This window comes from Tachyglossus aculeatus, chromosome 8 (assembly GCF_015852505.1).
Source record: "Tachyglossus aculeatus isolate mTacAcu1 chromosome 8, mTacAcu1.pri, whole genome shotgun sequence".
NCBI classification, from domain to species: Eukaryota; Metazoa; Chordata; class Mammalia; order Monotremata; family Tachyglossidae; genus Tachyglossus; species Tachyglossus aculeatus.
The window spans coordinates 10,926,595-10,942,003 of record NC_052073.1 but is presented as its reverse complement, the minus strand read 5'-3'; the positions used below and the strand labels follow the sequence as shown (position 1 = coordinate 10,942,003).

General features: G+C 42.1%; 1 protein-coding gene across 2 annotated transcripts in view; it reads left to right on the top strand.

The window, feature by feature from the left end:
- Positions 1-15,409, top strand: part of NFATC2 (nuclear factor of activated T cells 2) — a 117,942-nt gene that overhangs the window by 59,117 nt on the left and 43,416 nt on the right. For both annotated transcript variants that reach the window (XM_038750147.1, XM_038750146.1), the window contains exons 6-7: positions 13,038-13,093; positions 14,617-14,743. In XM_038750147.1, coding sequence (XP_038606075.1) covers positions 13,038-13,093; positions 14,617-14,743 — 183 coding nt within the window. The remainder of the gene's footprint in view (positions 1-13,037; positions 13,094-14,616; positions 14,744-15,409) is intronic.

Genomic DNA, 15,409 nt, shown 5'->3' with positions numbered 1-15,409 from the left:
AGTGGTCATTGAGAATATGTAACTATTCTTGCTTTACAAGGCAACATGACCTCCTATGCCCCCTTTTTTCATCTTTCCTCAGTAGTGGATACACTTCTTCTCCAGTACTCCTACCGTGAGTGCTGTCTCACTACACTTAGTCCAATTACTTCCTGACAGTGATTTTGAGCTAATGTTTTCTTTTCTTCCTGTTTGTTTTCCATGTCTCTTGCATTTATAAACTAACATTTCAAATAGTCAAGTACTGCCCCTTCTGTTATTTTCCTTGTTACCTGTCACCTACAGTAGAATCTCCCATCTACTGTAGGGTTCAAGTCTCTGAAATCAGATAAAATTTCATTTACCGTAAGCTCCTTAAGGGTAGGGATCATGTCTGCGAAGTCTATTGTAGTATATTCTTCCTAGTCCTTAGAATAGAGCTCTATACACAGTAAGTGGTTGAGAAATACTATTGATTCATTGATTACTTAATAGAACCATCCCCACGTCACTATCCTAGACAGTCTGCTTCCCCTGTTCTCTGTGAGAAGGATCCACCCCGTCTCAGAAGAGTGTCTTTACTGAAGTTGGGAAGGAGACCAAAGCAGTCCTTTGATCCCAGAAGTCCATTGCCCTCTTCTGAGAGGGAATCCCAGCTCTGTCACTTGTCTGCTGTGTGACCCTGGGCAAGTCACCTCTGTTCCCTCATTTGCAAAATGGGGATTCTTTACCTAGCCTCCCACCTACTCAAGACTGTGATCCCCATGTGGGACCTGATAATCTTATATCTATCTCAGCACAGTACAGTGCTGGACATATAGCACTGAACAAATACCACCATAATTATTATATTCCTCATGCAGGCCAAGTGGTTTTGTATGGGATCTTTTAGGGTCAGATGTGTATAGAAGCAAACCGTATATGACAGTGTATTGTCCCTAAGGATCAAATAAAGAGTTAGGTGGCCCAGAGTTTTTCTCCAGGTCAACTTTAGCTAATTCTAGTTAGCGTCTGGAAGACTGGAATCTCTTACACTGAATAGGGGCAAGCTAAAAAACAACATAATAGGTTTCCTTCATCCCCTTTTTCCTAGCAGATGTTAAACTAAACATGGTGACTGATTTAGTATTTCATTTGCTTTCCTTAGTAATGTTTTCTAGGATGTGCTATTTGGTCCATGCTCTCAAACACAAATTCAGAGATTTTCTTTCACTGATTCAGTTATTGATCTGAACATTTTCTCCTGGCCTGTACTTCCAGGAATCGAGAGAGTCATTTATAAGAAGAGGTTAAAGGAAAAGCTAATATTGACCAACTAAAATTGGTGATTGACACTGTTCAACACTGTGAAAATAGAGCAGGAACTTTGAGCCAGATGGAGCTCGCTCCCTGATATTTAAGAATAAAGGTCAGAACATGAGCAGCAAAATGTTTATATTCAGCTGGGTTGTGATGTTTAAAAGACCAGTAGTCATCACCAGTGAGAGGGATGTGGAAGAAAATGTTTGATTGCCATGGGCATGAATACATTTGTGTAGAAATAGCTACCATTCAAACAAAATGCTCAAAAACAAATATTTTTCTGGAGTACTTGTCCCTTCCTTTCACTAAAGGCTGCCTTAGCCTTTCTTTCATCATGGTGTGCCTTTTAACGCTTTACTGATTCAATTAGGTTTCACAGCATTTCTGGAGGCCAGCATTATTATCACACATCACAGGTTTGATGAGCAAAAGCTTTGTCCTTGTGCTTTAAGAGAGTCAAGACAGGATCCTCAGGGCTCCCCAGTGATCTTGTTGTATTGATTAGGCAAAGACCCTAAGGCTCCATGGGGCCCAATAAAGCTACCGAATTAACAAGCTTGAATCTGAGGTAATCAGGATTTGTCTATAATTTAGTAGAAAAGTGATTTCAAAAGCTGGGATCAAGTGAAATGGAGACTAAATCTGAAAATATATATTTGTCCTACACAGTCTGTGGTGGGATTAACAACGCAGCCTGCAGCACTGGGAACTCTAGAGAGACAGTCTCTAGATCTCCACAGACCGGGGAATGGGGAAGCATGAGTAATTCTCTGATTGATTTGTCTCACCTGGGTAGTTCAACCAAATAATTGACCTTAAAAATGAATGATTGTAAAGTTCCTGATGGCAGGGATCTATGTTCTCCCAACCACTTAGTACAGCACCCTGCGCACAGGCATTCAGTAAATACCATTGATCCATTTAGGTCATCTGGATAGAGCAAATCAATTACATAATTTCTCCATCCTCCATTTCATTATGGCTGAATTGACTCTACAGTCCAGAAGCTTGCATTCTGACCTGAGGAAGATGGCTAAGCCCAAGCTGCTCTTTTGGCTATCAGTCAACCCCTCTCCTGGGATCAGGGGGTTTCTATATGGCCATTTTGTAATAATAGTAATAATAGTGGTACTTGTTAAGTGTTCACTGTATGCCAAGCACTGTTCTAAGCACTGGGGTAGATACAAATTAATCAGGTTGGAAACAGTCCCGTCACACATGGGGCTCACACTCTCAATCCCCATTTTACAGATGAGGGAACTGAGGCATAGAGAAGTGAAGTGACTTGCCTAAGGTCACACAACAGACAAGTGACAGAGCTGGAATTGGAACCCATGTTCTTCTGACTCCCAGGCGTGTGCTCTATCCACAAAGTCATGCTGTTTCCCACTAAGCCACACTGCTTCCCAAAGCCATGCTTATAGTGTAAAGTACAACTACATCATACCCAAGAGAGGGTCTCAATAGTTACTAATTGATGATGATAGTAATTGATGATGATGAATCCTTCCTTTCAGTTTGCAATTAATCAGGAAAACTTCGTTGAGGAGATAGGTGGGTTTAGGAAGAAGGAAACAGATGTTTGGCAAATGAGAAGGGACTAATTGTTTCACGCATGATGACATCTTCTGTCATAAATGACAGATGTGCTTCAGTCTAGTCCTAAAGATTTTAGGACTGTGAGCATTCCCAGAGGAATTGATGATAGGGCTAGTGGCTGCTTAGCGTGGCTCAGTAGGAAAGAGCACGGGCTTTGGAGTCAGAGGTCATGGGTTCAAATCCCAGCTCCGCCAATTGTCAGCTGTGTGACTTTGGGCAAGTCACTTCACTTCTCTGGGCCTCAGTTCCTCATCTGTAAAATGGGGATTAAGACTGTGAGCCCCTGTGGGACAGCCTGATCACCTTGTAACCTCTCCAGCGCTTAGAACAGTGCTTTGCACATAGTAAGTGCTTAATAAATGTTGTTATTATTATTATTATTATTATTATCATTTTTCTCATCTCTGCGACTCATGTTCCCTCTGGGGCATGCAGTGCAACAAGCGAATAGGTGTGCTGGGGTATGGCCACATTGTAAGCGTAAGCCCAGATTTACTCACTGTACCTCAGTTTCGTCTATCTCACCGCTGACCCCTTGCCCACGTCCTGCCTCTGGCCTGGAACTCCCTTCCCCTTCATATCTGACAGACGATCACTCTCCCCACCTTCAAAGCCTTATTAAAATCACATCTCCTCCAAGAGGCCTTCCCCGACTAAGCCCTCATTTCCTTGTCTTCCACTCCCTTCTGCATCACCCTTGCACTTGGATTTGCAGCCTTTATTTACCCTACCCTCAGTCCCACAGCACTTACGTGCATACCTGTAAATTTCATATTTATATAATATATTTTATAAGCTTATTGTGGGAATGAATATGTCTACCAACCCTGTTGTATTGTACTCTCCCAAAATTTTAGTGCTGTGCATACAGTAAGTGCTCAATAAGTGCCTGTGTTTGATTGATTGATGAACAAAAACTATGTTGGATCTGTGAGAACCGTATTGGTGCCTAAGTTGTGCCACAGAACCCCACGTTCACTGGCATTTCAGGTATAGGAAGTTAGAGAAGGAGATATGGAGTTCAGAGTAGAAGTTGAAAAGGAAAGGAAACAGGAGAATATTCTTCATTAGATCCTGCAGATGGCAACTTGATTGCTCCACAGTAATCAGTTAAACAATGATATTTGTGTGCTTACTATGTGCAAAGCACTGTACTAAGTGCTTGGGAGAGTACAGTTCAGTAGAGAAGCAGTGTGGTGTGGTGGAAAGAGCACAGGCCTTAGAGGACCTGGGTTCTAATCCTAGGTCTGCCACTTTTTGTGCTGTGTGACCTTGGCTAAGTTAGTTATCTTCTCTGTACCTCAGTTATCTCATCTGTAAAATGAGAATTAAGACTATGGGCTCCATGTGGGACATGGACTGTGTCCAACTTGGTTATCTTGTATCTAACCCAATGCTTAGTACACTGCCTGCACATAGTAAGTGCTGAACACATACCATTTAAAAAAAAATAAAAAAGAGTTGGTAGACTGAATCCCTGCCCACAAGTAATTTATAGTCTAGAGGAGGTGCTTATACTATAATGATTACTTAGAAAGATAAAACCTGTTGTAGTGTTTTTCAGCTTTTACGGGCTCATGTTCATGTTTGGTTATATCCTAATTGATACTCCATATAGGAGTGGGCTTGAGGGACTAGAAACAGAAGTGTGCAGGAAGAAAAGATGTTTTCATTTTGACTGAATTTTAAAAATGAGTAATTTATAGGAATGTAGTTATAGAGCTCTCCTTTGGAAAGCAGCATGTCCTAATCAATAGAGCGCGGGCCTAGGAGTCAGAATGACCAGGGTTCTAATCCCGGCTGCTGTGTGACTTTGGGCAAGTCACTTTACTTTTCTGTGCCTCAGTTCCCACATCTGTAAAATGGGGATTAAGAGCGTGAGCCCCATGTGGGACAGAGACTGTGTCCACCCTGATTAGCTTCTATCTACCCCAGTGCTTAGAACAGTGCTTGACAAATAGTAAGCGGTTAACAACTACCATCATTATTAGTATGTATGAAGACAAAGCTGCCGACAGTGATGCTGTCCGTGAATTCGAGAGACAGTCTTTTGCGCACTTGTTCTCTTTGTCTATGAAAGTGCAGTAGTGCCCCCTTCCTGGTGCCTTGCACTGGGGGAAAGCATTGCTTAGATGTTAAGGTCGAGGGTAAAGATGTGTCCTGATGTCAGCAGGCCTGCATTTGAGTTTTGCAGTAGTGGTGAGGGTTGCCCTGAGCCATCCGCACTCCCTCGCCTGGTCCCTCAGAGCCCGGCAGTACCCAGTTCCAAGCTGTTAAGGAAAACAGGTGCAGTTTGTCATCATGTAACAGAAGAGCTCAAAGACCTCGACAGAGGCAGGCAACCCTGTGCCCTCAACCAATTAAATAAGCTGACACTGAATTCGATATTCAGAGTGAGTTACTAAGGGTGAGGGGATTCTGGCTGTGATTTGCAGCCACTGAAGTGGCCAAAATGAATGTTCCACATTAAAGCCCCTAGGTCCACAGTGTTCTCCATGCAGGGGTCCTTTGGGATGTTAAGGCTCAGCAGAAGAGAGGAAGCCCTGCAAAATTGACTGGCTTTCCCTCCAGCTGCTAGGGAATCAGGTACCATATCTGTGTGAAAGAGAAAAACCCTCAGTTTTGTAGGAAGACCCAGTGCTAAGGAAAAAGGAAATTGAATTGTTTTCCCCACCACTGGAGGGTATGCAATCTTCTTGAAAAAGCTGGAAGGAATTAAAAGGGACATCTGAAACTCAGGCCTGTGGGTCAGTGTTGAGGGTGGAATGGCTCAGTGGCTTTTCCTTTTCCCTTTCCTTTCTGTAGGTCAATTTAGTTCCAGGCTATTCCTAGGATAGTGAATCTGGCTTTGGGTAGACTTCTACATAAGGGGAATGGTAATTATATTAACTGTGGTATTTGTTAAGCAATCAATCAGTGGTTTTCCTAACAAGCCACATGGCATAGTGGGTAGAGCATGGGTTTGGGAGTCAGAAGGTCATGAGTTCTAATCACAGCTCTACCACTTGTCTGCTATGTGGCCTTGGGCAAGTCACTTAACTTCTTTGTGCCTCAGTTACCTCATAATAATAATTGCGGTATTCCTTAGGCGCTTAACGTGTGCTAGGCACTGTACTAAGCACTGGGGTGGATACATGCAAATTGGTTTGGACACAGTCCCTGTCCCACGTGGGCCTCACAATCTCAATCCCCATTTTACTGATGAGGTAACTGAGGCACAGAGAAGAGAAAGGACTTGCCCAAGTTTCCTCAGGAGGCAAGTGGCAGTGAAATGGGGATTAAGACTGTGAGCACCAAGTGGAACAGGGACTGTGTCCAACCCGATTTGCTTGTATTCACCCCAGTGCTAAGTATAGTGCTTGGCACATAGTAAGCGCTTAATACCATCATTATTATTAAAACACATAAATACCACAATTATTATTATTATTTATTGAGAAGCCTCATGGCATAGTAGAGAAACAGCATGGCGTAGTGGACAGAGCATGGGCCTGGGAATCAGATGGTCATGGGTTCTCAACCCGGCTTCACTTGTCCGCCGTATGGCCTTGCACAAATCACTTCACTTCTCTGTACCTCAGTTACCTCATCTGTAAAATGGGGATTGAGCCTGTGAGCCCCATGTGGAACAGGGATTGGGTCCAATCCAATTGGCTTCTATCTACCTTAGCACTTAATACAGTGCCTGGCACATAGTAAGCGCTTAACAAAATCACATTATTATTATTATTATTAAGCACTTAATCTGTGCAGAACACTATACTAAGAGCTTGGGAGTGTACAATACAACGAAGGTGATAGACATGTTCACTGCTCACCACAAGCTTAACGTCTAGCGTTAAGTGCTTATTATATGCCAGGGACTGCTAAATAAATGCTGGGGTAGATGCAAGTTGATGATGATGTTGGTATTGGTAAGGGCTTACTGTGTGCCAAGCAGTGTACTAAGTGCTGGGGTAGAAACAAGAAAATCAGGTTGGACATAATCTCTGGGGTTCGCAGCCTAAGTAGGAGGGGCAAAAGGCATTTAATTCCCATTTCACAAAAGAGGAAATGGAGATACAGAGAGGTTAAATTACTTTCCCAAGGTCACACAGCAGGTAAGAGGTGGAGCTAGGATTAAAACTCAGATCTCCTGCCTCCCAGTCCAGACTTTTTCTACTAGGCCATGTTGCTTCCCAGTAACAAAGGGGCAGCAACTAAAATAGTCATGAGCCTGGTTCCTCACAACTCTTTAGTCCAGAAATTAACTAGAATCAGGGCAGCCTCACAGGAATCCCTTTGGCCTAGAAGAGTACTCTAGGGCCCCCCACAGTTTGCACTTCCACTCCCAATGCTGGCTCTGAACTGGACATTCCTCCAAAGGTATGGCGGGGTGTGTCTCCATCTGCCTGGATGTTTCCCTTTGCAGTGCTCACTGATAAAAAGAGGTTTTTAAATGGATCTTATGCAGTGTACAACAATTCACCTGAAGGCCATTTCTCACACCTTGTAGTAGTGCTGTTTCTAAACTCTTTCAGTTTTTTTTCTGCTAAACTCCTCCATTAGATTGTAAATTTCTTGTGGGCAGGAAATGTGTCTCGTGTTTCTGTTGTACTTTTCCAAGCATGTAGTGCAGTGCCCAGCACTCAGTAGGTTGAACAGCAAAAGGGGGAGATTTACTCCCTGCAATGAGACAATTTCTTGTTTCAGTGTTATATGCAAGAGAAGTTCAACCCCTTCCATTTACTTGCTGAGAGCATTTAAGTTATTCTTTCCCGTTCCTGAAACTGAGACAGCGGAAATCTTCTTTTAAATGTCATGAAAGGCTAATGCAAATGAAATAAAACAAATGAATGAAAACTGTATGGCTGCAAGTGGTGATTTCCTTCAGCCAAAGAGAGGATGAGAAGAGTGGACTATAACCTAATTAATAGCATTCTTTTTTCATTTCCCCAATTTTAAGTGTCTACTCTCCTCCCCTGCTCTAGAAGCAGCATGGTTTAGTGGCTAGAGAACTGTCTTGGAAGTCAGAAAGTCAGGGGTTTTAATCCCAGCTCTGCCACTTCTCTGCTGTGTGACCTTGGGCAAGTCACTTAATTTCTCTGTGCCTCAATTACCTCATCTGAAAAATGAGGATTGAGACTGTGAGCCTCACAAGGGACAGAGAACTGTGTCCAACCTGATTTTCTTGTATCCACCCCAGCGCTTAGAACAGTGCCTGACACATAGTAAGTGCTTAACAAATACCATTATAATTATTATTATTATTATTATTATTATCAAATGTGTGGAGGCAAAGTCAGTATATGTGGAGAGCCCATTGTTGGGTAGGGACCATCTCTATATGTTGCCAACTTGTACTTCCCAAGCACTTAGTACAGTGCTCTGCACACAGTAAGCGCTCAGTAAATATGATTGAATTGAAAGAATAGCATCCAGGAATCTCAGTCCAGGTTTCAAGTCCAGGAGTATTCCTTCTCAAATTTAGCGTAATAATAATATTAATAAATGTAATAATACCTGAAGTATTTGTTAAGTGCTTACTGCATGCCAAACAGTATACTAAGTGCGGGGGTAGATACACAGTAAACAGGTTGGACACAGTCCCTGCCCCACATGGGGCTCACAGGCTAAGTAAAAAAAAGATAAAGGTGTACAAGGGGTCTAGTTTCCTGGAGAATATCTGCTCAGGAAGGATGGAAACTGTCTCTTGATACATATACAAGGCCTGTGCATTGTGGGTAGTTCTAAGACATTTTATATCACGATTAAAAACAGCGTGGCTCAGTGGAAAGAACCCGGGCTTCGGAGTCAGAGGTCATGGTTTCTAATCCCGTCTCTGCCACTTGTCAGCTGTGTGACTTTGGGCAAGTCACTTAACTTTTCTGAGCCTCAGTTACCTCATCTGTAAAATGGGGATTGACTGTGAGCCCCATGTGGGACAACCTGATCACCTTGTATCCCCCCCAGCACTTAGAACAGTGCTTTGCACATAGTAAGCGCTTAACAAATGCCATCATTATTATTATTATTAGCAGAATTTATTCAGAATGGATTGCACTTGAGCAGAAGGTTGGAGCTTTATCATCACTGAATTATAGGACAGACAAACACCTCAGGTTTGCACCCCCCATTCTCCCCTGGAGAGTCAGTGACCTAGAAAAATACTGACAGCTCATATAGCTATAAAAAAGTGTAAAATACATTTCTACATTTTACACACGATATGGTCCAATGAAGGGCATTTTCCCGGATGGTTTTGATTTCAGTTTCTAGCCTGGGAGAGAGAAGTTTAATTTTACTGCAGTTGGTTGGTTTTTGGCGCCCTGAGTCTGGAGCAGATTTACTGTGCTCCAGTCTCATATTAGCAAGAATGAGCTCATGTACCAACTATACTGATATGTTAATGATGAGTCCTGCCTTGTCCCTATTCTGGGAAATGCTCCACATGCAACTGTACACAGAGTGGTGACAGCCAGGATATAGTAACTTCAGGGAAGAAAATCACTTTCATTCTTTCTCTGAAGTCCTGGGAAATTTCCATTACATATTTTGGTTCTAATTTTTTAAAAATCAGAGTAGCTGTTAGGAAACTACAGCGTGTTAGAGAACACTATCTAGGGCTTTCATCTCACCTGACTTTTTGTGTCCTCTTTAGAAGGCCAAGGGAGCTGTTTTAAGGTTATCACAGAGCAGGTGATAAGACAGTGCCTATTTCTGACTTGCATTTAAACTTTGGATGGCACTACAGCTGATGGGAGGAATTATGTTTCAATTTCAATCCCCTCTGGGTTTGTCCATGTACATCAGAATTGTCAAAGTCAAGGCTACAAGATACCATTTCAGAACTCAGAATGCCCTAGTAGACAGGGAACATATCTGCCAAATCTGTTATATTGTATTCTCCCAAGTACTTAGTAAGGTGCTCTGCACACAGTAAGCACTCAGTTAATACAATTGATGGACTGATTGTTAGTAAAGGGGGAAAATCCACGTTTCCCCATACTAGGTTAAAGTGAATCCAATCTAGCTGCAGATGACCATAGTATGGCATTTCTTGAACTCTGGAGAATTCACAGCCAGACCCTTTTAAAAAAAAAATCCAACAAAATATGGACTCTGTGAGTGCAGGGTTTTCCTTTACCAAGTTGAGTTTCAGAAGGTTTGGCAGGAACCTGATATCACCTGAGCTCACGTCTTCAGCAGAACAGATACTTGGAGAGGAATGAAGTGAGGGATCTCTACTGGTGCTAATAGTGGAAAATCAAATTCTAGCCCGAATGCCCGCACCCTCCGCCATCTGCCCCACATCCATCTTGGCCACCCCGGAGCTGGGCAGGTTTGGCAGGGAGGAGGGAGAAGTGACAGGGACAGCTATGTTGGTGACCACATTTTTGGAAGATTGAGGCACAGGGGTTGGTGGGGTTGGCCACCTACTGAAGACCTATAGTGTGGCATCTCAGGGTTTTGGGACAGAGTAAGTGGGAGAGGTGAGGTTATGGCTTGGGGCCCCCGAAGAGAGAACAAACTATGGGGGCTAGAGGAGGGGTCGGTTGGCACTGCCCTCCCCATCCTTATTTCTTATTTCAGTTATATTTATTGAGTGCTTCCTGTGTGCAGAGCACAGTACTAAGCACTTAGGAAAGTACAATGTAGCAATAAAGAGAGATAATCCCTGCCCACAATGAGCTCACAGTCTAGAGCGGGGGAGACACCTCTCCCAACCCCCACTTGCTCCTGTAGTTCACAGTGCCTCAAAATATCTCTTCCAGGACTTGTTTTCTTGTACCTCAGCCAAGTTCAGGCCAGTTAGTCAGTCAGTCAGTCAGTCAGTTGTATTTATTGACCGCTTACCATGTGCAGAGCACTGTACTAAACTCTTGGGAGAGTGCAATGTAACAAAAACATTACCTGCCCACAACAAGCTTCAATTTAGACCAGACCAGTTCTACATGGTGTAATAGAAAGGACGTGTTCCTGAGAGTCAAGGTTCATGAGTTCTAATCCAGACTCCACCCCTTGCCCCCTGTGTGACCTTGAGTAAGTCACTTAACTGATCTGGGCCTCAGTTTCCTTAACTGTGAAATAGAAATTAACTGCCTTTTCTCCCTCCCTATTGGACTGTGAACCTGATGTGTGACAGGGACTGTGTGCAACCTGACTATCTTGTGTCTTCCCTGGTACTTAGTTCAGTGCTTGGCACATAGTAAACGCTTAACAACTTCCACAGTTGTTATTATAGTCCCAGCTTACCTACAACCCAGGGATGTCTCCATTACCAGAGAGCCTGGGCTGAAAGCCACCATTTCCTCCACGGGAAGGAAACTGTGTTTCCTTAAGGAATGACAAGAGTGATGAGGAGTCGGACATGAGGTCTTTATATCTGTTTAGAATATTGGAATATGATGGGTACCTTGAAATCCAAGAGGCCCCATTCCTCAAAAACACCATTCAGCTTCTCTGAAAGTGCTTTTCCTCAGTGTGTACCTCACCTTTTCTGTTGTGAGCTTCACGTATTTTTTAATCTTCCTTGTATTTTCTTCAGTGCCTTACACAGTGGTTGGCCCATGGCAGGGAGCTTATGAGAGTGGCTGTGGTGGTGATAAAGATGATACTGATGTTGGGTGCTGTTGAGAAGCAAGACTGGATGGTCTTGAGAGAAGTATAGGTCATTTCCAGCTTCATGACATTATTGTAGACTAACCTAGCATCTGGAGCATCCTTCTTGGGAAGGGAAGTTTGGTTGAACAGCTTGCTGTTGGATCTCCAAGCGCCTGTCAGATCGGTGGCTAATTCCCCATGGAAGCAGTCCCCTACTCTCCTGCCCTGTTTCTGTACCTACTCCTGCACCAGGAGGACCAGAGCCATGGAAGAGGGAAACATCTGGGATATTAGCTGCTCTTTATGCTGAAAATGCTTTCTATTAGATTTGATTTAAACCAATCAAGGTGGCCTAATGGAAAGACCACAGGCCTGGGAATGAGAGGACCTGGATTCTAATTCCAACTCTGCCACTCTGCTGTGTGACCATGGGCAAGTCACTCAACTCCTCTGTGCTTCAGGTACCTCATCTGTAAATTGGGGATTAAGACTGTGAGCCCTATGTGGGAAAGGACTGTGTCTGATTATCTTGTATCCATTCATGCATTCAATCATATTTATTGAGAGTGAATTATGTGCAAAGCACTATACTAAGTGCTTGGAAGATTACAGTACAACAATAAACAAACACATTCCCTGCCCTTAACAAGCTTACAGTCTGGAGGGGGAGACCGATATTAATATAAATAAATAAATTACAAATATGTACATAAGTGCTTTGGGGCTGGGGGGCGGGTGGATAAAGTGAGCAAATCAGGGTGACTCAGAAGGGAGTGGGAGAAGAGGAAAGGAGGGCTTAATCAAGGAAGGCTTAGTACTTACTACTTAGTACAGTGCCTGGAACATAGTAAGTGCTTAACAAACACCATAAAAATAGGAACAAAGTCAGACCTCTTACAAGTCCATGATCTTTCTTAGGTTGCTTTTTAATGTATTGCCTTTTTAATCAAGTAAGGGAGTGAAAAAGAAATGTCATCTTCCTACAAAACACCTTTTGGAACTTTTATGTCACTTTAGGGCAGGTTTACACAAAACTGTGCCAGATTTCAGAATATTTTTGAAGTTAGATAGAAAAGCTACATTGTTCTAGGTACAGGTACCCATGAACTGATCACTTTCAAAATACAAACCAAAAGAATTCAGAGGAATGTGTGGATGCCAGCCAAGTAATATCTACAATTTGCAAACAGAGTGCTTTAGTACTTCAGTAAGTACATATTACCATTTTACTGTCTACTGTTCGGTAGAATGATGGATTTTTTTTGCTATTCTGACAATTTACCTCACACCTGTGGTCTTTTACAGGCAAGAGAAACACCCAGTCAATCCATTTTTTTAAAAAAATGGAGTTTTGAACTATAGTTTAGGTCACCAATTACATTGGATGACTTTAGGCAAGTCGTCTAACCATTCTTTCTTAATTAGAAAATATGAAATGCTTGCACAGTAAAAGGAAGCCGTCATGAAGATGTTTTCTGGATCGCTGTTGTACTGCAAGCTAATGAATTAAAATGATGCTAAATCATTATTTTAAATTTCAGTTTTCAAATTTATGAGTATTTACATTTTTTCAGATGGACAACAAATTTGGGAGATGGAGGCCACCGTGGATAAAGATAAAAGTCAACCTGTAAGTATGCAAACTAAGATCTAGCCTTGTTTCTGAAATGTTGCTGGAGAGATTCCAAACAAAGACATTTATTCAGTCGTATTTATTGAGCACTTATTGTGTGTAAAGCATTGTACTAAGTGCTTGGGAGAGTGCAATACAACAACCAACAGATATATTCCCTGCCTACAATGAGCTCACAATCTAATTCTGCTGACCTGATGTAGCATCACGTTCTCATGTAGATGAGTGAGCTCATTGGTTGAACTATCAACTTAACATTACTTGAGTTCATTTGTTAACACTTGAAAATTTAAAGTTTAATTTGTAATGACTTCTTAGAGTGCCTGTGCAATCAGTGGGTATATTGGGTGTTTTCTGAGCCAATAGAAATTACATAGAAGATGCCAAAATATAGAGGCCCCATTTGGATTCCCATTCTTCAGTTGTCAAGCAATAATTAAACCTAACCTGTACCACAAAAACTCACAAAACAAAAGAAGTCTGGGCCCTGGATAACCCAATTGCCAAAACTTGTTCAAACAGCCTTTTCTACATGTAAATCCCATTTCTTTTTTTTTTTAAACCAATAACAGAAACCTACAAGATGTGTTCATTTTGGATTACACTTTGAATACACCCTCACCTGTATGTTTGCCATGCAGATTTGCATGAAACCAGTCCTAAAAAAAAAGAGCTTCAAAAAAGAATAATTATTATGGTACTTGTTAAATGCTTACTGTGTGCCAAGCTGTGTCCTAAGCGCTGGAGTAGATACAGGTTAATCAGGTCAGACACACTCCCTGACCCATATGGGGCTCACACTGTTGATCCCCATTTTACAGGTATGGTAACTGAGGCCCAGAGAAGTTAAGTGGCTTGCCCAAGGTCATGCAGCAGGCATGGGACAGAGACGGGATTGAACCCCAGGTCCTTCTGACTCTTAGACCCATGCTCTATCCACTAAGCCCTTCATTCTGTTACATTTTGTTAGGTCTTTTTGGAGGTTTGTATTTGGGTGTGAACTCCTGAACAGAGATCATAAGGCATTGGCTAGAAAATGAGACAAGGGACAACAGAAACTATTTTGAGGGATCTGCACGTTTTCCATATCCATTTATCAAGCATAATTATGAAAATTGTTCACATTTTGCATTAATGATTGAAGAAAACTAATGTTTGAGACAAGTGCTCCGCACACAGTAAGCGCTCAATAAATACGAATGAATTATTAGATTATGGTTATTAGATTTAGTACTTGAATGGGGTACTTCATATAATTTCTGTTAATTGAAGCATTTGTTTTTCATCCTAATGGTTCAGGGCACTTATACAGACTTGTAACAGGGAGCCTTTGGTAACCTGGACTTAAAAGGGTGGTTTTTCCTTAATACAGGTTTTAGACACTGAATGATCTGGGTCCGCATTCAAAAATCATGTGTTATGCCTCTGTTGGGAGATTTTGCTGAATTTCTTTGAGACATAAATCCAGGGGCACACTGATCATCCCTGTCTACTAATCGCTGGCTGTTTCATTCTTTCAGAGTATGCTTTTTGTTGAGATACCTGAGTATCGAAATAAACACATCCGCACCCCTGTGAAGGTGAATTTCTATGTAATCAATGGGAAAAGAAAAAGAAGTCAGCCTCAGCATTTCACATATCACCCAGGTAACTTTCTCTAGAGAAACGGCTGGTGTTTTGAATTTTTAGGGTGAGGATCTGACTGAACTTGGCACATTTTGACAAATGGCTATCTTAAGGAAGATTGGCATCTTGAGTCTGTCAACCATTAATAGGGAGACACTAAGCATCTTTATAGATATGTATTAGAGTTAGTACAACTGAAATCCTCGTATCTCACTTGGCCAAGGTGTAGTCTATGAATGGGTGAAAGTATTTGGAAGGTAACGAAGCACAATTCTAGATTAGATATAGCAGCAAATGACAGTGTGCCATAGTACTCACCCAAAGATAATGTTAGGTCTGCGTATTCTCTGCAATATGATGAATGAAGGTTATTAGAAGTATTTGGAAAGGTCAGGGAACGTTTCTAGTTAAACAAGGGAGCAAAAGCCTCTTAAAAGTGCTATAGAGACCTTGCAATATTTTCATCTGGGAGTCACTAAAAATATGTCTTTAAAATGTCAGTCTAAGCTCAGAAGTTCAGAGGATCCTGAAAGAAGGTCAGGGAACCTTTTCAAGTTTTTGTGTTTCTAGTTGGTGTGGTTCTTTGGTTGGGTATTGGTTGGGACTGGCTTTTGGGCAAACTAAAGTAGTAAAACCTTACAGTTTGGGGAATTAGTGGTCCAAGAGAAACTATAATAAACGTGTAAA